At 41.7% G+C, this 27,185-nt stretch overlaps 1 protein-coding gene across 1 annotated transcript in view; it reads left to right on the forward strand.

The window, feature by feature from the left end:
• LOC134665738 (cardioacceleratory peptide receptor-like) overlaps positions 1 to 27,185 on the forward strand; it is a 164,946-nt gene that overhangs the window by 125,682 nt on the left and 12,079 nt on the right. Inside the window, exons 4-6 of the mRNA XM_063522712.1 lie at positions 14,184 to 14,287; positions 16,925 to 17,018; positions 26,728 to 26,823. Coding sequence (XP_063378782.1) covers positions 14,184 to 14,287; positions 16,925 to 17,018; positions 26,728 to 26,823 — 294 coding nt within the window. The remainder of the gene's footprint in view (positions 1 to 14,183; positions 14,288 to 16,924; positions 17,019 to 26,727; positions 26,824 to 27,185) is intronic.

Below are 27,185 nucleotides of genomic sequence, written 5' to 3' on the forward strand. Positions count from 1 at the left end.
AATGCGGATTGGGGACTTCACATACACCTTTGAATTTCTTCGCAGATGTATGCAGGTTTCCTCACGATGTTTTTCCTTCACCGAAAAGCTAGTGGTAAATATCAAATGATATTTCGTACATAAGTTCCGAAAAACTCATTGATACGAGCCAGGATTTGAACCCGCGACCTCCGGATTGAAAGTCAGACGTCATATCCACTCGGCCACCACTGCTTCACTATACTATTATTGTGGTTACCTAATTCATCTGGATGATGTATGTATCAAAATCTAATTTCTCTTTATTTTCAATAGATATTTTGCGAACTAATCTTACAAAGTGCTTGTTAAATAAAGCACTGAAATGGCTATATTATTAAAATATGGTCGACCTATTTTGGTCTCGAGAACTTACATAATAAAACATACAACGCAGTAACTAGGTATATATACCACTCAAATAGGTATAGGAACCACATTTAACGTTTGTAGTAGTAGTAGTAGTAGTAATCACTTTATTGTACACAACACAGGTTTACAAAAATAAATTACAGTAATGGAAGTACAAAGGCGAACTTATCCCTATTAGGGATCTCTTCCAGCTAACCTTCGATTAGATGAGAGGAAAACTCCAGTCAGGTCAGATAGACAAACTTACGGGATGTACACTGTACAGTAATATTTAGAAAAAGTAAACTAACGTATTGTCAACTCATAAAATACATAAATAATATTATCGAATAAAATACATAAAAATATAAAAAAAAAATTGTTTTTTTTTACAGTCAGCTAATATTTTAGTACCTTTGCATACAAACTTCTATGTCGGGAAGGTACCTTTTGTCTACATCTGACTGTACTTAGTGAACACATAAGTCTATATGTAAATATTAATTAGTCTCTAAAATAAAAAAAAATTACAATACAAGCGTTTTCATACTATTCGAATACCTGTTATATGCACGTGCGGCGCATGACAATTTAAGTATTCATGAAATACGCGGGAATGCGCGTGCGGATCGGGATTTGGGGTTTCTGGTATTCATAAAATAATAGGCGTCCAGAGTTAGTTCAAACAATAAAAGCAAAATTTGTTAAAAATAAAACTTGGCTTATATGTATATATATACACTGGCTATATGTACTGAAATATAAAGATTTACTTTACTTTACTTTATAGGTATGTCACTGTATTTAAAATTGTAAACAATAGTCAGTATATTTCGCTAGTTATTAAACTGACTGTTGGAAGATTACAAATTAACCTAACTACAGATTTAATTTATCAGCAGCATATTTCGTGCTTTTCGCTCACTTCATTATCATAACTGTAATATTTAGTTACTAGCCTACTTTAATTTATCAATAGCTTTTTTTGTTCACCTTATTATCATAACTGTATTAGCATTTTCAATTATGTAAAAAAAAACTTAAAAACCCTTCAAATTTGCCAAAAGTTCTTGCACCGTGCGTTCATTTTCATAAAACATAATCAAAGCTCGTACACGAATCACTCTAATAATAATCCAAGAAAAAATCAGTTCTCACTAAAAATATTGTTATTATCACTAACATGATTCACAAGAGCAAGTCTATTTTCTGCTTCAAATTTACTATTTTTTGCGTCTCTCTAAAAATAGCTGCACGGAGTGACGGATACTTCAAAACATTTCAACATTTCTCATGAATACGAGAATGTGATACATTAAAGCAAATCTAAACATGCTGTTAAAATGTTCGTAAAATTTTAAATCGTCGTGGCTTTTAGTGTTTGAGTGATTTACTTCCATATTGTTAGAAGAAAATTTACTAGAAATAAGCAACTACATAGACGTATGGTAGACTCAATAATATTTGGCTCGCATTTTGTATGTTCTAATTTAATATTTTTAAATGAATATCAGTTGTATTTTTACACACTTTTATTAAGCTTCACTGTGTAGGTATATCTGTTTCTTTGTATATATGCTTGATACAAATCTTACTTAGAAGTACTTCCTAGGAAATAGGTATGTTTCAGTAGACTTTCACTTTTCGTAATTCTGGCCGAACGGTGTGGTGTTTCGACGATTCCAGAGCAACCTGCCGAATCCTACGCCGAGTCAGACGACGCAAGGAACCACGTTGTCGCCTAAATGTTTAATTCGCTTACAGTTTTATGTTGTATTATTTCCTTGTATTTTATTTTATTTTTTAAGTAGTTTCACAGTGCCTTGGTTTAACTATAATTTATTTGTTGCTTATTTGAGTAATTCCTAAAATAAATAAATATCGGTACCAAACCAATCACAGTTTTTAATCAGAGTCAGACGACTACGCAACGAACCACGTCGAATGTTAAATTCGCATTTAGTTTTATGTTGCATTATTTCCTATTTACAAGCAGTGGTGGCGGAGTGGATATGACGCCCGACTTTCAATCCGGAGGTCGCGGGTTCAAATCCTGGCTCGTACCAATGAGTTTTTCGGAACTTATGTACGAAATATCATTTGATATTTACCACTAGCTTTTCGGTGAAGGAAAACATCGTGAGGAAACCTGCATACATCTGCGAAGAAATTCGTAGGTGTATAGGCAGCAGTGGGACGTATATAGGCTGAAATGATGATGATGATGATTTCCTTATATTTTCTTTTATTTTGTAAAATTTCACATTGCCTTGGTTTAACTGTAATGATGTGTTGCTTATTTGAGTAATACCTATAATAAATAAATATCAGTACCAAATCAATCACAGTTTTTAATCAAAAAACTTTTAAGATGTGACCCCAATTTCGTGTCGTCCAGCCATCGTATTGTTCCCGAAAGCAACCCTGCCTGATTGCGGGAAACATCTTCAAACTTTGACCATTTGCACCTAGTATAAATAGAAGGCAGTTTCAAGGCTGTTAAGTGATATTATTAGGAAGTTTGCTGCTAAAATCGTAGGCTTAGGAGGATCATTGTTGTTTTGGGGTTTGAGAAAAGGTATTAAATCACATTTACAACCGGGTCAATCGCAAACTTATTTTATCACATTTTCACTTTTATCTATCGATGTTTCGACACAGGTTTCACTGGGTCGTGGTCGCGGATAAGTAAGTGATAAGAAAAGAAAAAAGAAATACAAAACAAGAAAAGAAAAGAAAAAAAACAGAGATAAGGTGCTATTCTCTGTTGGCATTTAGAATAAAAGATTTAAAGATACTTGCAATTTAATGATACATTTTCATCGCTGTGATAAAAATAAAGATGTTTATACTTGCCGCCTAATATCGATACAAAAGTTTATCGAGTATTTGCCTCGTTTTGAAAACTTTACAAGCATAAGTATAGGTATAGCAATTACCATAGCTCGCATAATTGTAATATACTCGTAGCTATATTATTACGTTTACCCTCCCATGTTCTTCTAACAATATGGAAATAATTCTTGTTTTTACCTTAAATTCCGACATTTCAGCTGAGTTGCACCAGCTGTGGTCATGGAAAGATTGACGTTCCAGCAAAATGTCAATGCAGACGGAAATATGTGTACAACACGCGGGAGTTTAAAGTGTTATAATAAATCACTCAAACTTTAAAAGCCATGACGATTTATAATTTAACGAACACATTTATCGATGCTGAAATGTATCACATTCTCGAATCTCGTACCTTACGTTACATGATTTTAACCCCCTGCGCATCACATACTCTTTTTTCCTCTAACTTTTTTGTGGTATGGGTGTAACTTTGAAGCTTCCTCTTTTATATTTCTTATCCGATCTTCACGCCGCACATCCATCTTAGCATCCTCTCCGACATTTGCAATCTCATTTGATTTGTCACCTTGGCACAACATTTAAGAACAACTGTTTTTTTTCTTAGCCTATTTTGGTGTCCCGCTGCTGGGCTTTTTATTTTGTTCAAATCTTGTAAGTGTTACTCCAAAAGTCGAATTCAGATCTAACAATTTGTTATGGTTTCTTTTTTTGATACGACCTTGAAGATCCTTTCAAAAACACACACATATGCATGATCCTTTCAAAATGAAGTGAAAGTCGTGCTTGAGATTCGCGCCAACGACCAAAACGATCGTCAAGGTGGCAAACCCATTAAATTTTTTAAATTAGAATTGACCTCTTAAGGTGACGTTCGTTTGTCACACAATTCTCCATTATGCGTATTAAATACGCACTCGTCCCGTTTTTAACGCTAACCTAAACTACTTCTTAAATTTTATATTATATCGGAAAACTATAAATACAACTTTACAACCAAAATACCGTGTTTATTTTGATAAACGTATTGTTTAGAAGCTTGGTGATGAGAGTTTTATAATGTTTGGAAGAACAATACGTCAACAGGATGGAAAAACTAAAGCCAATATATGTAAATAATCATTACGTCAACTATTTGTATTGAGTAACAATTCTAAAAGTTTTTAGAGAATTGGATACATAGGTACATAACTACTAGATCCCCTAGTGTAAATTTAATTCGATAGCATGACGAGCATTCGCTTTTGCGTTATGTCTATTTCTGTGTGGGATTTTGAACAGCGCGCCAAGCGGGACGTTTTGGAAACTCAATATCCCATACAAAATAACACATAACGCAAACGCGCACGTCACACTGTTGAGTAAAATTTACACTAGGAGTACAGTAACTATTCTTAAAAACGTGTTTAAAGAATTAGATACTCACATAATAACTACCTGACCTAGAAACACCTAAATTCAGGATCTTCAGGTACCGTTCGGTTTCGGACTACACCAGCAGAATTCCAGTGCGACATTACTACTGACTGCATTGCTGTCGTAAATGTAAAAGAACTGGACAGCAATATAGATTTTGACTTTTTACGACAACAGTACTAGGGAAGGGACACTAATGAAATAGGGACATCTCTAAGTTGTTACCCTCTTTAACATGAAAACTCGTTATCACGAAATTATTGGCGTATTCCTTGAGCTTTGTGCTATCGTGGTTTTACTGTATAATATACAAATTTTACCTTCCAATAAAATTGGTATTATGTTTCCTTCCACATCGAAGATCTTCATTCATTGAGAGAGTAACGCGATCGTTGACCGATCGATGCCGCTAGCGTCTATGCAGTCGCTCCGCTCCACGCCGTGACGTAGTTCCGCTTCCCGTCCCTGCCAACCATTGCTCGCTTCCCGCTAATCGCCGCCGCCATGACATTGTTGAGGAGAAGTACCGTCGGCATAAAAGTAGCCTAGTAGCCTGCCAGGAAGGCATTACTCAGATCTTCGATGTGGAAGGAAACATAATACCAATTTTATTGGAAGGTAAAATTTGTATATTATGTGTTCCGTACTCCACATCGAAGATCTTCATTGAGACCTGTTTATTATCTCCTGGTGGCGAGTTAGCGGGCGCGCAAGCGATAGGGCTACACCTACTGTCATAGAACTCAGAGAAAGAATAAATATGTATACACCATATTGCAACCCATGAAATCACAGTGACTCGTTATAATGTGAATTACAGGAAATTGAGGATTGAAATTGTAATCTCAGGTTCGAATCTGACGTTAAACTGGTTTAAGAGAATTCTCATTCGAAATCGCATCCGATCCGCAGAATCTCGGCAAGTCATGTTCCCAATTAACATAAGCGAAAATATCGCTAAGTGAATAGCTTTCCAGCCAATTTAGTTATTAAGTATATCGTGGATCAAAAGCAATCGTAGGCGAGGCCGGCTTGGATGAGACTGTGGCTGAAAGAAATAAGCGAAGTGTCCCCTAACATTTTGTGTAATTCTCGCAAGGTGACGTACCCAGACTACCTACTTATACTGGGTCTATACTTTATTCCGGAGCTTCTAAGAGTCCAGTCGGTAAGACACGTTATCTGGTTTAGAGCCGAATTTCGGACACAAAATAATAGCGTTAAAGTTATCTATGTAATTGCCCGGGCTACAGTGTAGTAGAGTAAGGTCATTGACCCTGCGGCCTGATGCTAACAGCAAAAGTGCGGCAGCTCTTCTGTCGTACTTCTTCTAACGTACCTAATGTTGTAGGGCTATTTAAATTAGGGCAAGTAGATGTCTCGCGTCCCAAGCTGGTGCTTTGGGAGGCGCTGGTCTCGCTATTAATGGCGTTGGAAGAAGGCATAGTGTCCGATAGTGGTTCATACACAGCACTTGTGAGAGGCTTATGAACGAGTATCGTTCTGAAAGCTAACATGGATAATAGAAATAGACGTCTGAGATAGCTCGCTACTTCTTCACTGGATAGAGGTACCTGGCAGTTGATCTTATTTTTGATGCACCATAAAGACCGTTTCTACATTGTGGCCGTACATGCAGCCTAGACAAGGGGACGATCTAGGGGCTCCCGTTACTGGTTTTCTATACAAACACAGTACCGGAATCGGGAATATCCGGTTCTTCCATATTAGTGAGACAGTGACAGTTGCGTGTCGTTCGCTACGTAGCGTTAGACCTTGGCATGTTATATGCATGCGCCAGTCACGCCAGTAGCGGACGTCACTCCTGATCCCGCCAGCTCGGTGTTGGAGCGTCCTATCTGACAGGAGCTACGCCTCATTCTTAAGGTCGTTGACTCGTAAGGGAGGGCGGTTCACTAGGACCGCCAGTAAATTGCAAGCTTACCACAGCTGCTTTAAGACTCTCCTTATCACGCCGTTGCAGTACACAGACTAGGCTGGGAGGTGGAGACATCCATGCCAAGTCTCACAGGCAGCTGTCAAACGTCGTGGTAGCAGTTCAATGAGTCTGTTAAGAAATACCGTGGCACAGTGCGAGGGCTCTCGAAAGCGGAGGCCGGCCAACAAGGCGCCTGTCAGGTGAAGACAGTCTCGGCGGCTGCTGGGCGCAGCTGCCACTCGGGCGCGCAGTGACTCCTTGATAAACCGTCGCCCTCGGGGGTTGTACCGACCTGGCAAGTAGCAAGCAACCAGCGCGACCTGTAGACGATCTGCTGGCATCAGCAGTTTTTGTGACAGCCGTAGTAACGGAAGGGATGTAGTGTCGCCGTCGTTTTATGTATACTGTACCGGTGCGGTTGTATGTTTACACTTCTGTCGTCAGCGCTGCAGATGCGGCCCGTTAACGGTTACTCTTCGCTGAAAGGGCCTTACCTCGTACATTGTCTACCAATATTGGAGATTGTAACGGACTGCTTGCATAAGATGAGGAAGAAAGTGGTGCGAGGCTTTCGGCAGCTCCGTGTTGCTGGGGACTGCGAAGGCTTCACCTTCCTCCATGAACTAAAGTTTGCGAATTTGAGATTGAACAGAAGGCATTGAGTCTCATTTCTGCGAGAAACTCTGCAGCAAGGCAGGCCTGTATGTCGCGAAAAAGAAAACTTTCAATCGGGGTGTTGTGCCGCGTGTCCCACGTGATGTCTAGGAGCGTGATGGTCTAATTCGCTTTATCCGAAGAGACACCCTATATCGAGTTAGTATAGGGCATCGAGTTAGTAGCATGCTTTTAAGGAAATCGAACTGATGAAATCAAGTCTAAAATCGATTTTGGCGCTTTGCGTAACAAAACTGTTTGATAAAGTCGAATACAGACAGATGGAAACTGCTGGAGTCCTCCTGGCCCCTTTCTCTTAGCACCGGAAACTCAAGCTTGTTCAGGCGCAGCGGGTTTATTTGTCCCATTTTGTTTATTATGGCTTTTCGCACGAGTTCGTCTTTGTAAGACGGAACTTAAGCTGGAGAGCGCGAGCAAGCAGAGATAATTATGTGAAGTCTGCAGACCTTTTCGATGCCTTTCACCTCGGTTTCGAGCGGTCGCACAGGGCCTTGTCGCTAGCTGTTCTCCGGTTGGACCACTCCATGGCCTCGAGAAGTCGTAGGAACTTCGAAGCGACACAGCGAAGTCGATCAGCACCTTTATGAAGCCCGGGAACACGACGTATTTTCCTCTGAGTATCGACATATCTTACCGCTTTCAACTCCGGGCAGTCGAGCCGCGCTAGGACGGGGCTCTTTACGACCTTGTCTGCCGTCGCCGGAGGATTCTTTAACCGAAACCAAGAGCTTAGCGGTCTGTTCGTGCTGTACCATACCATACCTATACCTGCACCATAGCTATAGGCGCCTGCATACCTCAATGGAACCATGTGGACAGGACAAAACCGGTGCCTGAGGCCGGGCGGCTCATGGCGGCCGCCACTGGTTCGGGAAGCGCTGGTGCGTGAGGCGAGGACCCATAGTGGCGGCCCGCTCTAGAGGCGTTGTCGCGCGAGGCGGGCGGCTCCATCGTGGCAGCCGCCGCCACCGGCTCGGGAGGCGCCGGTGCGTGAGGCGAGAGGCGCCATCGTGGCGGCCAGCTCGGGAGGCACCGGTGCATGAGGCGGTCGCCGTCTGGCTGGCTGGTCTGGGAGGCACTGGTGTGAGGCGAGAGGCGCCATCGTGGCGGCCAGCTCGAGAGGCGCCAGTGCGCAGGTGGTGGTGCCATCGTGGCGGGCGGCATCATCGTGGCGGGCAGCGCCATTGTGGCAGCCGCCGCCGCCGCGTCGATGCGTAATGCGAGAGGCGCCATCGTGGCGGCCAGCTCGAGAGGCGCCAGTGCGCAGGTGGTGGTGCCATCGTGGCGGGCGGCATCATCGTGGCGGGCAGCGCCATTGTGGCAGCCGCCCCCGCCGCGTCGATGCGTAATGCGAGAGGCGCCATCGTGGCGGCCAGCTCGGGGGGCAGGCGGCGTCATCGAGCGGGCGGCGCCATCATGGCGGCCACCGTCGCCAGGCTCAGGTGCGAGAGGCGCCGTCGTGGCGGCCAGCTCGACAGGCGCCGGTGCGCGTGACGGACGTTACCGGCACGGGAGGCGCCGATGGCTAGGCTCGTAGCTGCACGCATCATCACGGCGACGCTGTTGCCCTCGGCGGTGCCATCGTGGTGGCCACCACCGGCGCGTAGGTCACCAGCGACGTCATGACGGGCGGCAACCAACGCGGCGATCGTCGCTGTACTCGTAGCATTTCCACTGCTTACACGTAACTTACCTTCCTTCCGCTCGAGCAGTCGGGACGCAGAAGCGGTCCGCCTTCACCTTGGCGCGATCCACCCGCGATGCGCCCGCAGCTGCAGGAGCGGCGTGTGATGTCTCGCAGAGCCACGCGGATCTCTCGGAGTCCCGCTGGACTGGAAGCGTCCGCACCGTAACTGCAGCAATAGGAGCGGGCGTGTAACGTCTCTCGGAGTCCCGCGGACTGGAGGCGTCCGCACCGCGACTGCAGCAACAGGAGCGGGCGTGTGACGTCTCTCGGAGTCCCGCGGATTGGAGGCGTCCGCACCGCGACTGCAGCAACAGGAGCGGGCGTGTGACTTCTCTCGGAGTCCCGCGGACTGGAGGCGTCCGCACCGCGACTGCAGAAACAGGAGCGGGCGTGTGACGTCTCTCCGAGTCCTGCGGACTGGAGGCTTCCACCATGGCCCGCAGTGTCGCGGTGTCTCGGAGTCACCTTGGACGACAGCAGAAGACGCGGCGCCGGCGCGGCGCGCGCGGGCGGGGGCGGGCGCCGGGCCCGCGCCCCCGCGCCGGGGGACGGGGCGCCCCGGGCGCGCCGCAACTAACAACACGAGGTACTCCCAGGCTACTGCCTGAGAACCCTCCGCGAGTGACGAAGTAACTTCTGAACGCCAATAAAATTAGAATATCTTAAACTGGCTCACCGGATGGTTCGAGACAATCCAAACCTCCTTATCAGCGAAGCGCGGCACCCGACAGCGGCGCGCGCAGTCCGTCCGCCGCCGCGCCGCCCGGGCGCCGCCCCCGCCTGCAGGCACGATGACCGCACGTTCCCTCTCCGATGCGGAGCGACTTGTTACCACTTGTTAACAAAAACCACTGACGCACTTCCTACTTCGATCTCGAAAATGCGAGTTAACGGTAACGATTTTAGCAGCATGGAATGTGAAAATTAATTTAGCAAGAAAAAAGTGGGTAGAATCGAAAAGCACCGTTCGATGACTTCGATCGCGAGACCGCCAAAAGACTAATAGTGGCGATCTCTGCCATATCTCACTATTTAATCGACCGAGCTTTGGATCGGAAATGTTAAAGCACCATGCTGCAAAAATATACGCAAAAAATATTTGCGGACCATCGGTCAAGACGGTCGACGAAACAATGTCATGGCGGCGGCGATTAGCGGGAAGCGAGCAATGGTTGGCAGGGACGGGAAGCGGAACTACGTCACGGCGTGGAGCGGAGCGACTGCATAGACGCTAGCGGCATCGATCGGTCAACGATCGCGTTACTCTCTCAATGAATGAAGATCTTCGATGTGGAGTACGGAACACATAATAATATATGCTTTCTCTTATTAAACTGCTTTTATGCATAAAAGTTTCTTCTAAGAAATTGCCGGGGGCCTATCTACAAAAATCCAATTATCTTTTTTATTCCTCTCGTACTGATGACATCAATGGATTCATTCCTGGGACTCAATTGAGTCACAAATCAAAAGTTCACGTCTCAATCGACTTCCGAAACCATTTCCTTTTCGAAGTATTTGGTATACCTCAATTATAGATTACTTACTAGACGGTCTAATTTTATTTTTAAACATGTATGCACGCCACTTTTTTCAGATTTGGGATTTTTTGTGACAAGTAGGTATCTACTCAGAATCACGAGCTCTTTCGATCCTAATAGGAGAAAACCCTGGACGGCTATGAGAACCAACAAGTCTATCTTAGAGGAGCTGAAGATCACCACACGGCTCTCTACAAAATGTCAAGAACGGGCACTCAGCTTCTTTGGTCATATCATGCGGTCTAAAAAGCACGACCTAGAAAGGCAAATTATCTTGGGCCAAATAGAGGGCAAGCGAGCGCGAGGAAAAGCACCCACGAGATGGTCTGATGTTGTGAAGAGAGTGGTTGGCGGCAACATGCAGTGCGTGACCCATATGGCTTATGATCGCACACTGTGGAGACGTAGCATACATGGTCGCGATCCTCAGCAATGAGGGACCGAGGAAGAAGAAGGAGAAAAAAAGTTTCTCAAGAAGGGTAGACAACATAAAAATTTCTAAGTGCTTATCTGACATAATTATAGCACGCAGCTTTCAATATTACCCGATACGCAATTCTCGCTAAATATTGAGAAAATTTTTCCTTGGCTCTTTTTAGGTAGTTCTTTATTTAGACAAACACTAAGTACAAATATGTACAGCTGCAGGATGCCAAGACACTTATACTGTTAATACATAGACAGTATTTATCATAAAATTCATAAACATGTATACACTTTTCGAACTATCTCTAGGATCTTAAATTAAACATATATTATAAATTAAACACATATATTTTTTAGTTCTAGCAGGCGTGGCTTACTCCGCGATTTCGTCGCTTTGCTACAGGTAGCTAAAAGTACATCCGTTCGGCCCCAATTTTGGGGTTTGCCATAAGCCGCGCGTGGCGCTGTCGCCACCTAGCGGCCATATCTGTGCTGATTGTAACAGACGCGTTTTGTGAGAGAGTGAGTCTTCTGTACCTAGTACTATTATTAATTCTGTGGTTCTAGTCAGACTACTATAGTTATATTATAATTTATTATAACGGACGTTTTAAAAGTTTCTTGACGCGGAGTCTGTTATTTGGTAATCTATTGCCTGAATGTATATTGTACAAGTACACACATTAAGTACTTTACTACCTTTATGTGTACATATATGCTTTTGGTTATAATTTAAATAGGAATTCACCTTTAATTTTAACAAGGCTCTTTGATATATTATAAGATGAATGGAAAAATATGTCAGCCACGCTTTTAATCTTTTGAAATATTTAATGATTGAGGTTTCAGCGTAGAAGGAAAATAATAAAATAAACATTAAGAGAGGTATAAAGCATAGACATTTTTGACAGGCACGTGTAAAAATACATCCATAGAAGAGAGGTTTATGACGTTATTCTTTTTCTTTTAAATAGGTAGGTAATTTATATTTATTCATAACAATTTTGTAACATAATAAAACACCTATAAATAAAAAGTTTGACCTAAGTCTTAGTCACTCGGTAGGGTGCCCAGAAGGCTGGCCGCATTGCCCCGCTGGATGGCAATGGTGATCCATTGGGCATAATATTGGCCTGCCCTCTGGTCACCAGAAGCCTCTATGAGGCGCTTTGACTGCTACTCATAGAGGCGACGCGCGGTATGATCGGTATGGCTTCCATCAAATTTATTTTATTTTCGTCTATGTCAAAAGTGTGCTTGTAGAATATGACGTTGACGAACATATGCATGTAATTTTCCGTAGTGTTACGCAAATATTAAACATGCATACGTTTTCGTAACGCAGAGTAATTGCAAACTAAACATGAAACATAACTATGTGAGGGCTCTAAATTCCAATAGGTTCTATAGGTATCGAGTACCTGCTATTGTAATTCTAACTCTATATAGTCTATATGTCAAAAAAGTGTATAAGTAAGTTATGTGTAGTGTATATGTGTACTTATAAGTATATAACTACATATACCGGGTGTGGCCTGTAACACGAGCAAATAATTAAAATATATATTGTACTCCTCAAACGGTGACACTTTTGTTCAACAACTTTTAATAATTATGAAGTATTTAGACTCCCTATTTTTTTTTTCATACAAAATAAATATTATCTTCAATGGACGCCATCGCCACGCCATATCATTGTGATTGACGTTGCTTGTCAAGCCTTAAATATAACAAAATTCGCAATACATTGCGTCTTTGAATAACCTTTAAAGTGTATTAAAAATCAAAATACAAGTTATTTTTAAAAGTCGCTGAACAAATGTTGATCAGTATGAGGAGTGCAGCCTACAGTTAAATTTTATGCTCATATTACAGGCCACACCCGGTATAAGTACTCTTTAATTGGTAAAGTTATCTGTTTGGAATCTTTTGTTGTTATTGCTTTTTATTATTCACACGTAATTAGCGGTTTGGTTTAATAAAAGATAACAATACCTTTCATCGGCTGGTAATCTTCCAAGTGGATTCCGACATTTTAAAACCGTACGACTATAGCTGTTGCTGCAAACAACAAGTTAACATTCGACATTTCTAAGGCCCACTTGCACTATTCCACTAACCCGGGGTTAACCGGTTAAACCTGGAGTTACCATGGTTACCAGTACAATGTGACACTAGGTCAACGGTTTAACCGCTTAATCCTGGATTAGTGGTGCAAGTGGGCCTTAAAAGATTATTCATCATGCTATAAAATAAACTTGTAAATTTTCAGATTCTTTTTATGCCAAAGGCAAAAGCAAGAAGCTTATGAAATTAAAAGTAAAGTAATATTCATAAAACTCGAATTATATTGTACAAACAGCACTGTTAACTGGCCATTGGACCTTATGCCTTTTGTAATAAGGTTCGAACGGTCAGTTAACAGTGTGGGCGATTGTACAAGGTTTACGATTACGACAAAAGTTAGTGTATAATTTTGTAAGCACGGTAAACTGAATAAAGAGGGTCTAACTGTACCCGTATTCATAAAGTTTAATTAAGGTCAATCCACGAGTAAATCGTGAACATTTAACTACTCCTGTTTATTTTTCTAAAATTTAAAGTAACTTAGCTTCTTTAAATGTCACACGATCATCACATCGAAGTTACGATCATACACGTATGGTAGGACGTTTACCCACAAGGTGGACAGACGACCTTATTAAAGTCGCCGGAAGACGCTGGAAGCGGGTTGCTTCCAACCGGTACGTATGGAGGTACAAGGGGGAGGCCTGTGTTCAGCAGTGGACGTCTTATGGCTGAGATGATGATGATGACATAATAGCGAGTAGGTACCTAGCAGTTTGACATACGAAACTTTTACTCGTACTACTAAGTGTAACCATGTTATAAGCATATTAACCGTGTAACCGTATTTAGAATACTCGAGTGATGTTTTTATGAAACTCGCTTTCGGTTCGTTTCATAAACCTACACTCGTATTTTAATGCCTTTCATTATGTAGCAGTCACAAACTATTATAATTTATAAACTGAAATAAATGTCATATACTAAGAAAAAGTGACCAATAAGGCCCCCACTGCCCCAGGCTGGAATCGAACCAGCGTCCTCTGCTATCGCGGCAGGTGCCTGAACCACTCGGCCACCGGGCCACAGCGACATTAGTCAAATTTTTCCAAGTATATGCACTTCTTACTGAAGGCTTGTGGCGCCCCCTGAGTATTTTGTTCAAATACTTCATAGTATTATAATTTAAACGATTTTTATTTGTCCTCAGATCTTTTCGTGGGCCTCGTGCTGGTGTTCGCGGACATAGTGCAGAAACACACTATAGCGTGGCTCGCCGGGGAGTTTATGTGCAAATTCGTTAAATTTCTGCAGGTAAGAAACTTTCCCATCTCTTCTTCCTCGCGTTATCCCGGCATTTCGCCACGGCTCATGAGAGCCTGGGGTCCGCTTGACAACTAATCCCATCGACCAAGCGACTGCCATCTGACCTTCCAACCCAGAGGGTAAACTAGGCCTTATTGGGATTAGTCCGGTTTCCTCACGATGTTTTGCTTCACCGAAAAGCGACTGGTAAATATCAAATGATATTTCGTACATAAGTTCTGAAAAACTCATTGGTACGAGCCGGGGTTTGAACCCGCGACCTCCAGATTGCAAGTCGCACGCTCTCACCGCTAGGCCACCAGTGCTTCAAGAAAGTTTCCCATCGATCCTTTATATTTCTAAACAAAATTCGAATTAAGACGAATAAAGGAAGATCCTCAAAAACGGATCGTAACTTATAGAGCGTTTAAGGATGACTCTCGCTATAGTTCGTTTTTTTTAGAATCAGTAAGAACTTGCAAGAAGGTAAGCGATGTTGACAGGTCTTTTAATTGAAAAACGCTTTTTAAAAATCAAAAACGATTAGGTACTTATGAAAGCAGAAGAATATAAATGATCGTATTAGATTCATAATTGTTACATATTTGCCGTACTTATCTTATTTTTAAAATGTGTTTTTCAATTAAAAGACACATAAAAATTGTTTACCTTATTTCTAATGCTAAAAAAAACGAACTATAGACCGGGCCGTGTCTGGGCCGGAGCTCGTTTTCTATGGAAAGCACCACGTTATTACCGATCATCCGTCATAGAAAATGATAACGTCTCGGCCCGGGCACGGCCCGGTCTAGCGTGAGTCATTCTTAAACGCTCGATACGATTACGATTCGTTTTTGGGGATCGTCGCGACTGGAGCAACGACTGCACGTCTCAAGTTCGAACGTTAACTTTAGATTAACGGCCTGAGGGGCTATCACGAAAACGGAAATTCGCAAATTGCGGGGATCTTTCTCTTTCACTCCAATGAAGGCGTAATTAGAGTGACTGAGAAAAATGCCCGCAATTTGCGAACTTCGATTTTCGCGGTTATAGCCCTGATTCTAACATTGCTTATAATAAGTCACAGTGGTACGATACCGATCTGACAGTGTCAAAACCAAAAACCAGCCAAGTGCGAGTCGGACTCGCGTTTCTAGGGTTCCGTACATAAGTCCGACTCACGTTTGACGGCACATTTCTAATAGGGTTTCCTGTCATATCTATAGGTAAAGAACTATGTTGAGTATTTTTTTCAAAATTTTAGACCCAGTAGTTTCGGAGATAAAGGGGGGAGGAATGTTCAACTTTTGGCTATTTTCTTAAATAACTTCGAACCTTTGTATTTTAGAATTATAAAAAAAAATCATGTCCATCTTTGGGGCAAATTTTTTACCTATAGTTTTTGTAAGTTTTATTATGTTTGTTAATTTTATTTCTTTGTTTCTATCAATAAATAAAAGTTATCTTTGGGTCACTAATTTACATACACGTGTACCAAATTTCAACTTAATTGGTCCAGTAGTTTCCGAGAAAATAGCCTGTGACAGACGGACAGACGCACGAGTGATCCTATAAGGGTTCCGTTTTTTCCTTTTGAGGTACGGAATCCTAAAAACCGTCACTATTGGCACTGACAGATCTACTGATCATCTGATCTGTATCATACCGTTGCGACTTCTTATAAGTAATGTTCGAATAGAGCCGATAAACATGTTGGCGAGAACTCCGAGAAAACCATGTTCATTGAATTACAAAAAAAAACATTTCCGCATTGACATAAAAGACTGGCGCTGTTGATAGAATCAATTCCTTTGAACATGTTGAACACGCTTGCTTGCTTGCTTGCAATGATAATGATCAAAGGCCTTTTCTTATTAACCTTATTCATTTTAGAAATAGGGATTCATTTCATTTTCCTTGTCAATTTCATTAAAAACCCTATTGGACTTTAACCTTATTATGTAACCTGTAACCTTTTTTTTTGTTTTCTCTTTGTTCGATTTGTTGCTGTAAGTTTTGTTGCACAATAAATGACGTTTTATTTTTTATTTTATTTTTAAACCGTCAGAATCACCATGAACAGTTCGCGGGAAAAACCATAATTATCATCAAATGGAGTTGGCCGGTCGAAGCATTTAGCAGATGGCCCCAGCATAGCTTGCCCTGTCAATCCCTAGACTTTTGTCAAATTTTTAATGCATTTTTTTTTTAATTTTATTCCCTGGATGCCAGCCCTTTAAGCCAAATCACATAGAAAACGGGGCAAGTTATGATGGCGCCATCTATGCAAACCTTTGACAATTGCCAACCCCCTTTCTTTACTTCCTTCAGTAACCCTCCCATAGCAGTTGTAGTAGGGTCAAGGAGGGAACAGTGACTCGGTAGAAAAAGGCCGGGAACCTCCGCGTACAGTGGCTCACTCAACCTAATTTCAACATGAGAGATATTTGGGCTACTGAGCCACTGTTTCCGCCTTGACCCTACTGCCGCAGTATCGCAGCGCGATATTACTGCCGCAAAGGTCAAACTAAATGGTGATGCCCGATTATTGACATTTGCCGTAGCAATGCAGTTATTAGTAACATCGCGCTGCAATACTGGTGCAGTCTGAACCAGAACGGTACATTAACAGTGTTTCTGTTGCAGGCCGTGGTGATGTACGCTTCCACGTATGTGCTGGTCGCACTGAGCATAGACCGGTGTGACGCCATCACCAATCCCATGAATTTCTCGGGCAGTTGTGAGTAAAACCATTCATTTATTTAATATTTTTTTATTTAATTAAAGTTTATTGCACGATAAATAAATACAAATAGCGGACTTAGTGCCTTAAGGCATTCTCTACCAGTCATAAATAAAACGTGTACTTATTGCAGGATTGTAGACAACGAGAAGAAATATGAAACAGAAATCAAGTTAATCTAAATAACATTATATTTATACACTTGCACATATAAACATAATAGCAATATATACCTACATATATACAAACATGCATACATACATATAATATGTCATGTACCCAAATATATAAGTACCATGCGTTTCATTCCCTACCATGTTCTTATCTTACAGCCGTATTCGTACAATGAGATACGTCAAACACTAGTTATGAAACGATATGGATTAGATATGTCAGTGTCAAACAAGTGTCAAAATTGACATTTCTTCAAACAAAAACGTCACTTTGACACTTGTTTGACACTGACATATCTATTCCATATCGTTTCAATATCTAGTATTTGACGTATCTCATTGCTCGAATATGGCTGTTAGACACTTCCGTCTCCTGAAAGTAACGTTCAGTTTTAGTTTTAAATGTGTGTAGATACATGAGTATATGCACGTAATGGTATAAAATTAGGCATTACAACACTCGTATGATGAAACTCAATTTTAGCTCGTTTCATAAAACTACACTGAATGCCTTTCATTATGTACCAGTTACATAAACTACTACTTTAATTAATCTATTTCTAACGCTGCCTACTCGTATGACGTGTATATATTCCCATAATATGTGACAAGCGTAACGTCAAATGTCTTGTAATGGGTGACGTCCCTTGAGAATTAACCCACGCATATTAATTAATTTAATTATAGTCTCTGAGCCAATTATATTGGGCAGTGATACAGAACTAACAGAATCCATGCTAAACAAACATGTTCATCAAACTCATTTCGTCATAGGCAGAGATACCTATATATAATTCCGTATAAGATAAATAAAGTCTAAGAAAAAAACGTGCCTCGGAAATCAAGAAAAAGTCATTCTCGAATAGATGGCGCACACACCTTTAGCCTATTCTCGGCTAGATGGCATTGACAACACCGTTTGATATTTAACAATTTTAACACATATCAGTGAAAGAACATGGGTCAGTATGGAACAACAAAAATTAAAAATCATTTATCCGTAAACATATTTTGATTAATTTATACATTTTCAATTTATTTTAAGTTTCAATCGTGTGTCGATAGATGGCAGTAAATGTACCGTGACTACAAAATTTACTTTGGCAATAGCCCTCTATACTATCTATTCTCTTTGGTCATAGGTAATAATTCGTTTCCGTTATTGACATAAAATAGGTAGTAGTAGTAAATATCACAATGATCTATTACAATTTGCAAATTGAAATTAAATTTTATTATTGAAGGCATATTAGGTACGAGTATGTTGTGATCCAATGAACACTGACCCAATTTTAATGGTAATTAATTGTAGAATCACCGCGATTACAATGGAATATGCAATTACTGTTGAATGTAACCAACAAGCCAATCAAACCGCGGATTAAATAGGTATTTAATTTACTTTTCCTGAGCTCTGCGAACTTTTTTGTGTTTATTTCAGTACCTACACTAAACAGTCGAGTTAACTTTTTGTGTCGGCTGTACGTAGGGTGGTTCAAAAAACATTTTTTTTCCGACGGGGCACCCCCTTATTTTCCGACGGGGCACCCCCTTATTACACGACTGCCCAAACAAAAAGAGTGTATTGTTTTCAGCGTTCATGTTTGTATGTATTTATTTACCTATTTATGTGAGTTTCTTTATTCCACCTTAACTTCTGAATGCCTTAACCGATTTAGATGAACGATACATCATTAGAATCCTTACGTCATCCCGGGTGACATAGGCTATGTGACGTCATTATAAAAACAATATGGCGGACTTAATACGCGATATAACGCAACATTTAGAAAAAAAATACGTGCAAACCTATCGAGTGGGGTATCAAAATGAAGGGCTTTGAAAGCCGATTGATAATATATATACAACATGTGGGTTTAAGTTTAATTTTGAGAAATTAAGAAATGACAAAATATGTTAAGAGAAGCTAATCTTATAAAACCAAATATTATTATTAAATGGGATAATTATTGAAATAAAAGGAAGGAGTTTGACCGCTGACCATAAAATAATATAATTATATTAGCGTCGGGCGTAGGCCGACATACGTGCGAGCTGTACGCGTTCCAAAGCTGGGCGACTTCGACTTTCTCATACTAAAAGTGTCGTAATACGTGACACGGTGCACGGTTACAAAATTCGGGCGCCTTCGGCGCCCTCATACCTACTCAAAGCGTCGGGCGTAGCCCGACGTACGTGGTGTGCTGGACGCGATCCAAAGCCGGGCGCCTTCGGCGCCCTCATACTAAAAGTATCGGGCGTAACCCGACGTACGTGACACGCTGACGCTTACCAAATCCGGGCGCCTTCGGCGCCCACATACTCAAAGCGTCGGGCATAGCCCGACGTACGTGGTGCGGTGAACGTTTTTCAAAGCCGGGCGCCTTCGGCGCCCTCATACTAAAAGTGTACGCGTTCCAAAGTTCGACTTTCTCATACTAAAAGTGTCGGGCGTAGCCCGACGTACGTGGGGCGCTACACGCGTTCCAAAGCTGGGCGACTTCGACTTTCTCATACTCAAAGCGTCGGGCGTAGCCCGACGTACGTGGCGCGCTGCACGCGGTCCAAACCCAGGCGAATTCGACTTTCTCATACTAAAAGTGTAGAGCGTAGCCCGCCGTACGTGACACGCTATACGCTTAATAATTCTGGGCGCCTTCGGCGCCCTCATACCCAAAGCGTCGGGCGTAGCCCGACATACGTGGTGCGCTGTTCGCGTTCAGAAGCCGGGTGCCTTCGGCGCCCTCATACTAAAAGTGTCGGGCGTAGCCCTACGAACTTAACACGCTGTACTTTTACCAAATCCGGGCGCCCTCATACTCACACGTACGTGCGTGGTGCTGGTGCGCTGTACATGTTCCAAAACTGGGCGCCTTTGGCGCCCTTATACTAAAAGTGTACGCGTTCCAAAGTTCAACTTTCTCATACTAAAAGCGTCGGGCGTAGCCCGACATACGTGGCGCGCTGCACGCGTTCCAAAGCTGAGCGACTTCTACTTTCTCATACTCAAAGCGTCGGTCGTAGCCCGACGTACGTGACACGCTGTACGCTTAACAAAGCCGGGCGCCTTCGACGCCGTCAAGCTCAAAGCGTCGGGCGTAGCCCGACGTACTTACGTGGTGCGCTGTACGTGATCCAAAGCCGGGCGCCTTCGGCGCCCACATACTAAAAGTGTCGGGCGTAGCCCGACGTACGTGGCGCGCTGCACGCGTTCCAAAGCTGAACGACTACGACTTTCTCATACTCAAAGCGTAAGGCGTAGCCCGACGTACGTGACACGCTGTACGCTTACCAAAGCCGGGCGCCCTCGACGCCGTCATGCTCAAAGCGACGGGCGTAGCCCGACGTACGTGGTGCGCTGTACGCGTTCCAAAGCCGGGCGCTTTCAGCGCCATCATACTAAAAGTGTCTAAGCCCGACGTACGTGTCACGTTGTACGCTTACCAAGGCATCGGGCGTAGCCCGACGTACGTAGTGCGCTGTACGAGTTCCAAAGCCGGGCACCTTCGGTGCCCTAGCCCGACGTAAGTACATGACATATGACATGCTGTACGCTTACTAAAGCTATCATACTAAAACCGTTAGCTTTTTAAGCATGTTTTATGCTAAAATATCGAGGATCAACATGATGAATGGTCCTTGAAGGAACTAAATTGCCTTAAATAAAAAAAAAGATGGTTGGTTCAAAAATCTAAAAAGTATAAAATAAAATAAATTAATTAAAAATTAAAAAACACGACTGCCAAAAAGCGAACTGAAAGGACAAAAATAATTTTTACTTATGTTAGTTACTCAACTTAATGAATTTAAATTAGAATAAGTTTTTTCGTTAACAAAATACAAGCGTGGTTATTTCAAAGTATGTATTCTAGACGCTGATGATTCACACTAGAACGGTCCGGGTCCGGGCCAAGGCGTCTGAAACTTCGTTTTCTATAGAATCGCTTGATTACCGACCACCTGTCACACAAAATATCCGGGCCCGGAGCGCATTCTTAAATTGGCCACAAGAAAAAACCTTAGAACAAAATATGAGTGATTCCGACATCATAAACATTCTTACACATTCATTCTTATATTTCTTATACCGGGTGTGGCCTGTAATATGAGCAAAAAATTAAACTGTCGGCTGTACTCCTCATACTGACCAACATTTGTTCAGCGACTTTTAAAAATAACTTGTGGTTTGATTTCTAATACACTTTAAAGTTTATTCTAAGACGCAATGTATTGCGAATTTTGTTATGTTTAAGGCATGACAAGCAACGTCAATCACAATGATATGGCGTGGCGATGGCGTCCATCGAAGATAATATTTATTTTGTATGAAAAATAGGGAGTCTAAGGCACTGGTCCCACCGCGAGCTAGTAAGCTATGAGCTATCGGCTATAAACACGAACAAAAGATAAGCACTCCCGTGTAAATAAAAGAGACACGGCGATATTTATAGCTCACCGCTGGGCGAGTAACTATAAATATCGCCGTGTCTCTTTTATTTACACGGGAGTGCTTATCTTTTGTTCGTCTTTATAGCCGATAGCTCATAGCTTACTAGCTCGCGGTGGGACCAGTGCCTATATACTTCATAATTTGTAAAAGTTGTTGAACAAAATTGTCACCGTTTGAGGAGTACAATCTATGTTTTAATTATTTGCTCGTGTTACAGGCCACACCCGGTATATTCTTGCTCTTGCTCTTTAGACGGACAATTTCATCCATTTATTTACTCAATATGGTCGACCCAAAACTTTTGTATTATATACAGGGATTTATTGTACGGCTTGTACCGTCATAATGTCATACTTATGATAATGTTTATTGAAGTAAAAAGAAAATAGTAAGAATGAAAAATCTGTTTACAACAAACATAATTTGTACCCTACTTATATTTTTACCGAGACTCTCGGACCTGCAATATGCTACACAACGAGCCATAAGTGCGTGTTATATATTTTTGCAGCCTTCGAAGAGTAATATTTATTATTGTAGGTGCCTGTATGGGTGGTTAACGTTTGTATGGAAAAAATTCAAACTCTAGCTAGAAGAAGCGGCACCATCTCACTTTGTTACACTTGTTCTGTTAACTAAATATGTTAAGTTTTGTAATCTTATCTCAACTACAAGGGGGTGGGTGCTCAAACACTTTGAAATTTTTCAAAGTTGTATGAAATCCATAAAATCAAGTTACCTATTCATTTTTTGAGTTTTATGTGAGTAGTAGTTTTCACATTACTTATATGAAAGTGTGATTTGAAAGTTATATGGTGAAAAACCATTTTTATTTCTATTTATTATGATTTTTAGGTGAAATTCTTAAAATCTTACTTTTGAAAAATTATAAAAAATAAAAATAAAAATGTTTTTCTACCTAAAAACTTATAAATCACATGTGCAAATAACGTGAAAACTGATACTTAAATAAAATTCTGAATAATAAATACTTGTTTTTTTTTGGTTTTCATACAACATACAAAATTTTCAAAGTGGTTGAGCACCCCCTTGTAGTTGAGATAAAATTACGAGACTTGGTGTATTTTATAAGCATAATCAGTGTGACAAAATTAATTTAAAAATTAAAAAACACGACTGCCAAAAAGCGAACTGAAAGGACAAAAATAATTTTTACTTATGTTAGTTACTCAACTTAATGAATTTAAATTAGAATATAAGTGTTCAGTGAAGGTTATAAACAGCAAACGCAAGAGTTTAATGCTCATTTAGGATCGTGACTGTACCAGTGTATTTTATTTCGATTGCAGTCGGGGACCTTTTAAATGGGAAAATGTCAATACATCAAGGTCCCCGTCTGCAATTGAAATAAAATGCACAGGTACAGTCACGATCCTAAATGAGCATTAAACTTTTGCGTTTGCTGTTTATAACCTTCACTGAACACTTATATTCTAATTTAAATTCATTAAGTTGAGTAACTAACATAAGTAAAAATTATGTTTGTCCTTTCAGTTCGCTTTTTGGCAGTCGTGTTTTTTAATTTTTAATTAATTTATTTTATTTTATACTTTTTAGATTTTTGAACCAACCATCTTTTTTTTTATTTAAGGCAATTTAGTTCCTTCAAGGACCTTTCATCATGTTGATCCTCGATATTTTAGCATAAAACATGCTTAAAAAGCTAACGGTTTTAGTATGATAGCTTTAGTAAGCGTACAGCATGTCATATGTCATGTACTTACGTCGGGCTAGGGCACCGAAGGTGCCCGGCTTTGGAACTCGTACAGCGCACTACGTACGTCGGGCTACGCCCGATGCCTTGGTAAGCGTACAACGTGACACGTACGTCGGGCTTAGACACTTTTAGTATGATGGCGCTGAAAGCGCCCGGCTTTGGAACGCGTACAGCGCACCACGTACGTCGGGCTACGCCCGTCGCTTTGAGCATGACGGCGTCGAAGGCGCCCGGCTTTGGTAAGCGTACAGCGTGTCACGTACGTCGGGCTACGCCTTACGCTTTGAGTATGAGAAAGTCGTAGTCGTTCAGCTTTGGAACGCGTGCAGCGCGCCACGTACGTCGGGCTACGCCCGACACTTTTAGTATGTGGGCGCCGAAGGCGCCCGGCTTTGGATCACGTACAGCGCACCACGTAAGTACGTCGGGCTACGCCCGACGCTTTGAGCTTGACGGCGTCGAAGGCGCCCGGCTTTGTTAAGAGTACAGCGTGTCACGTACGTCGGGCTACGACCGACGCTTTGAGTATGAGAAAGTAGAAGTCGCTCAGCTTTGGAACGCGTGCAGCGCGCCACGTATGTCGGGCTACGCCCGACGCTTTTAGTATGAGAAAGTTGAACTTTGGAACGCGTACACTTTTAGTATAAGGGCGCCAAAGGCGCCCAGTTTTGGAACATGTACAGCGCACCAGCACCACGCACGTACGTGTGAGTATGAGGGCGCCCGGATTTGGTAAAAGTACAGCGTGTTAAGTTCGTAGGGCTACGCCCGACACTTTTAGTATGAGGGCGCCGAAGGCATCCGGCTTCTGAACGCGAACAGCGCACCACGTATGTCGGGCTACGCCCGACGCTTTGGGTATGAGGGCGCCGAAGGCGCCCAGAATTATTAAGCGTATAGCGTGTCACGTACGGCGGGCTACGCTCTACACTTTTAGTATGAGAAAGTCGAATTCGCCTGGGTTTGGACCGCGTGCAGCGCGCCACGTACGTCGGGCTACGCCCGACGCTTTGAGTATGAGAAAGTCGAAGTCGCCCAGCTTTGGAACGCGTGTAGCGCCCCACGTACTTCGGGCTACGCCCGACACTTTTAGTATGAGAAAGTCGAACTTTGGAACGCGTACACTTTTAGTATGAGGGCGCCGAAGGCGCCCGGCTTTGAAAAACGTTCACCGCACCACGTACATCGGGCTATGCCCGACGCTTTGAGTATGTGGGCGCCGAAGGCGCCCGGATTTGGTAAGCGTCAGCGTGTCACGTACGTCGGGTTACGCCCGATACTTTTAGTATGAGGGCGCCGAAGGCGCCCGGCTTTGGATCGCGTCCAGCGCACCACGTACGTCGGGCTACGCCCGACGCTTTGAGTAGGTATGAGGGCGCCGAAGGCGCCCGAATTTGGTAACCGTGCACCGTGTCACGTATTACGACACTTTTAGTATGAGAAAGTCGAAGTCGCCCAGCTTTGGAACGCGTACAGCTCGCACGTATGTCGGCCTACGTCCGACGCTAATATAATTATATTATTTTATGGTCAGCGGTCAAACTCCTTCCTTTTATTTCAATAATTATCCCATTTAATAATAATATTTGGTTTTATAAGATTAGCTTCTCTTAACATATTTTGTCATTTCTTAATTTCTCAAAATTAAACTTAAACCCACATGTTGCATATATATTATCAATCGGCTTTCAAAGCCCTTCATTTTGATACCCCACTCGATAGGTTTGCACGTATTTTTTTTCTAAATGTTGCGTTATATCGCGTATTAAGTCCGCCATATTGTTTTTATAATGACGTCACATAGCCTATGTTACTCGGGATGACGTAAGGATTCTAATGATGTATCGTTCATCTAAATCGGTTAAGGCATTCAGAAGTTAAGGTGGAATAAAGAAACTCACATAAATAGGTAAATAAATACATACAAACATGAACGCTGAAAACAATACACTCTTTTTGTTTGGGCAGTCGTGTAATAACCTTTCATTGAAAAAGTATTAGATATTTATTATAGTAATAAGGTTTCTTTGATTGTCAACAATTCAATGCCTACCAAAGCCTCTTAATTAAAGCCTTCTTAAACCTTTCTCCATTTTGGCATTTACAAAAATGTCAAAAAAGTTTCCCAACCATATTTTACTTACTTCCCAATTTAGGTCGAATCTTTTTTAGGTATCCGTACCTCAAAAGGAAAAAACGGAACCCTCGTGCGTCTGCCTGTCTGTCCGACCATTCCCCCCCTTTATCTCTGAAACTACTGGGTCAAATTTTTTTAAAAAGATACCCAAAGTAGGTTTCACCTCATCTATAGGTAAAAAACTACTTAGGAATAGGAACACCTGTTAGAAATGTGTAGTCAAGCGTGAGTCGGACTTAATGTACGGAATCCTTGGAACGCGAGTTCGACTCGCACTTGGCAGGTTTAACTTGTAAGTAGAACGTGTAAGAACGTTTATTATAGAAAACAACTACACGTGTATCTTTGACAAATTAGAATATAAAAATACTTCAAATTCTTTGGGTATTTATTCTTAGTACTTATTCAATTTGTAATTTTTTTTCAATTGTATGATATCAGTCACGCGAAACTTCATGAATCTATTTTAATAAAGTACCTACACTCATTTTTTACTGAAACCTTGTATTGCTTCTTAGTAGAAAATGTTTGGTATTATAATTTTTAGGACAATAAAATTATTCATAACTACCTACGTAGTTAATATTAATTTTTTTTCCTATTGTGTTACCATTTCCACATATACTTTGTTGTGTTTGTTGTCGGTAACAACAAACACAACAAGTTTGAATAATGTTTGGAAATTTTTGGACAGTTTTTTTCTCCTTTAAGGATGAAAAGGGCTCGCCATCCTGACTAGAAATAGCTCAAAAGTGGCAAAAAAGGTCACAATATATAAAAATGGCAAAAAATAATAAAAAACGCTCCTATGTAGGTGTAGTTGTGTACCTGCCTATATCTGTATGTATTTGTTTACTTACTTCGCTGGCTCAGCGACCCGAAGTGGATCTTGGCCTCCGACACTAGATTGCGCCATTCGTTCCTTTCCTGTGCGATCTGACGCCATTCAGCCGCTTGCATGCCACACAGGTCTTTCTGGACCTCGTCGATCCATCTATGCCTCATTTCAGCATTTCAGGGGTTGTGTGCACGGGCTAACACCTCGTCCACGGAACAAAACTTATTGTTACGAGACCGACACAAGAAAATATACGATCCGATTCTAGATTTGTTTACTTTAATTTTTTTTGTATAGCCTATATTGTGTCCCACTGCTGGGCAAAGGCCTCCCTGGGTTTACTTGAATTATTATTATTTTATTGTTTCAGGGAACAGAGCGAGGGGCCTCATTGCGTCAGCTTGGATCATCAGCATAGTGTTTTCCATCCCACTTCTGATATTGTACGAAATTAAAGAAGTACAAGGTAAAGCTTTTTTTACCACGTCAGTGGCAAACAAGCATTGTAATTTGTCTGTTCTAAAACCTACATATCTTGAAGTTGAAAGATCAGTCGCTGCATTTATCAAACGATTTTTTAAAATATTCATACTATTTTGTAATCAGAGCCCTGTAGTAATAAAAATCTTTGAACGAGTCTTATCTCATAAAGAAATTGTCAGGGCGACGGTATTTTTAAGACATAAGCTAATTTGGTTGTTCAAGACCTAAAAATGTGTATTTAAATGGCTTGGCAATTAAAGTCCATCATTGTGCGTTAGTCCTACATTGACTTCATGCTTCTTAAAACTTATTATTACTAACAAAACATTTTATGCAGACTTTGTC

Source organism: Cydia fagiglandana, chromosome 7 (assembly GCF_963556715.1).
Source record: "Cydia fagiglandana chromosome 7, ilCydFagi1.1, whole genome shotgun sequence".
Classification (NCBI taxonomy): Eukaryota; Metazoa; Arthropoda; class Insecta; order Lepidoptera; family Tortricidae; genus Cydia; species Cydia fagiglandana.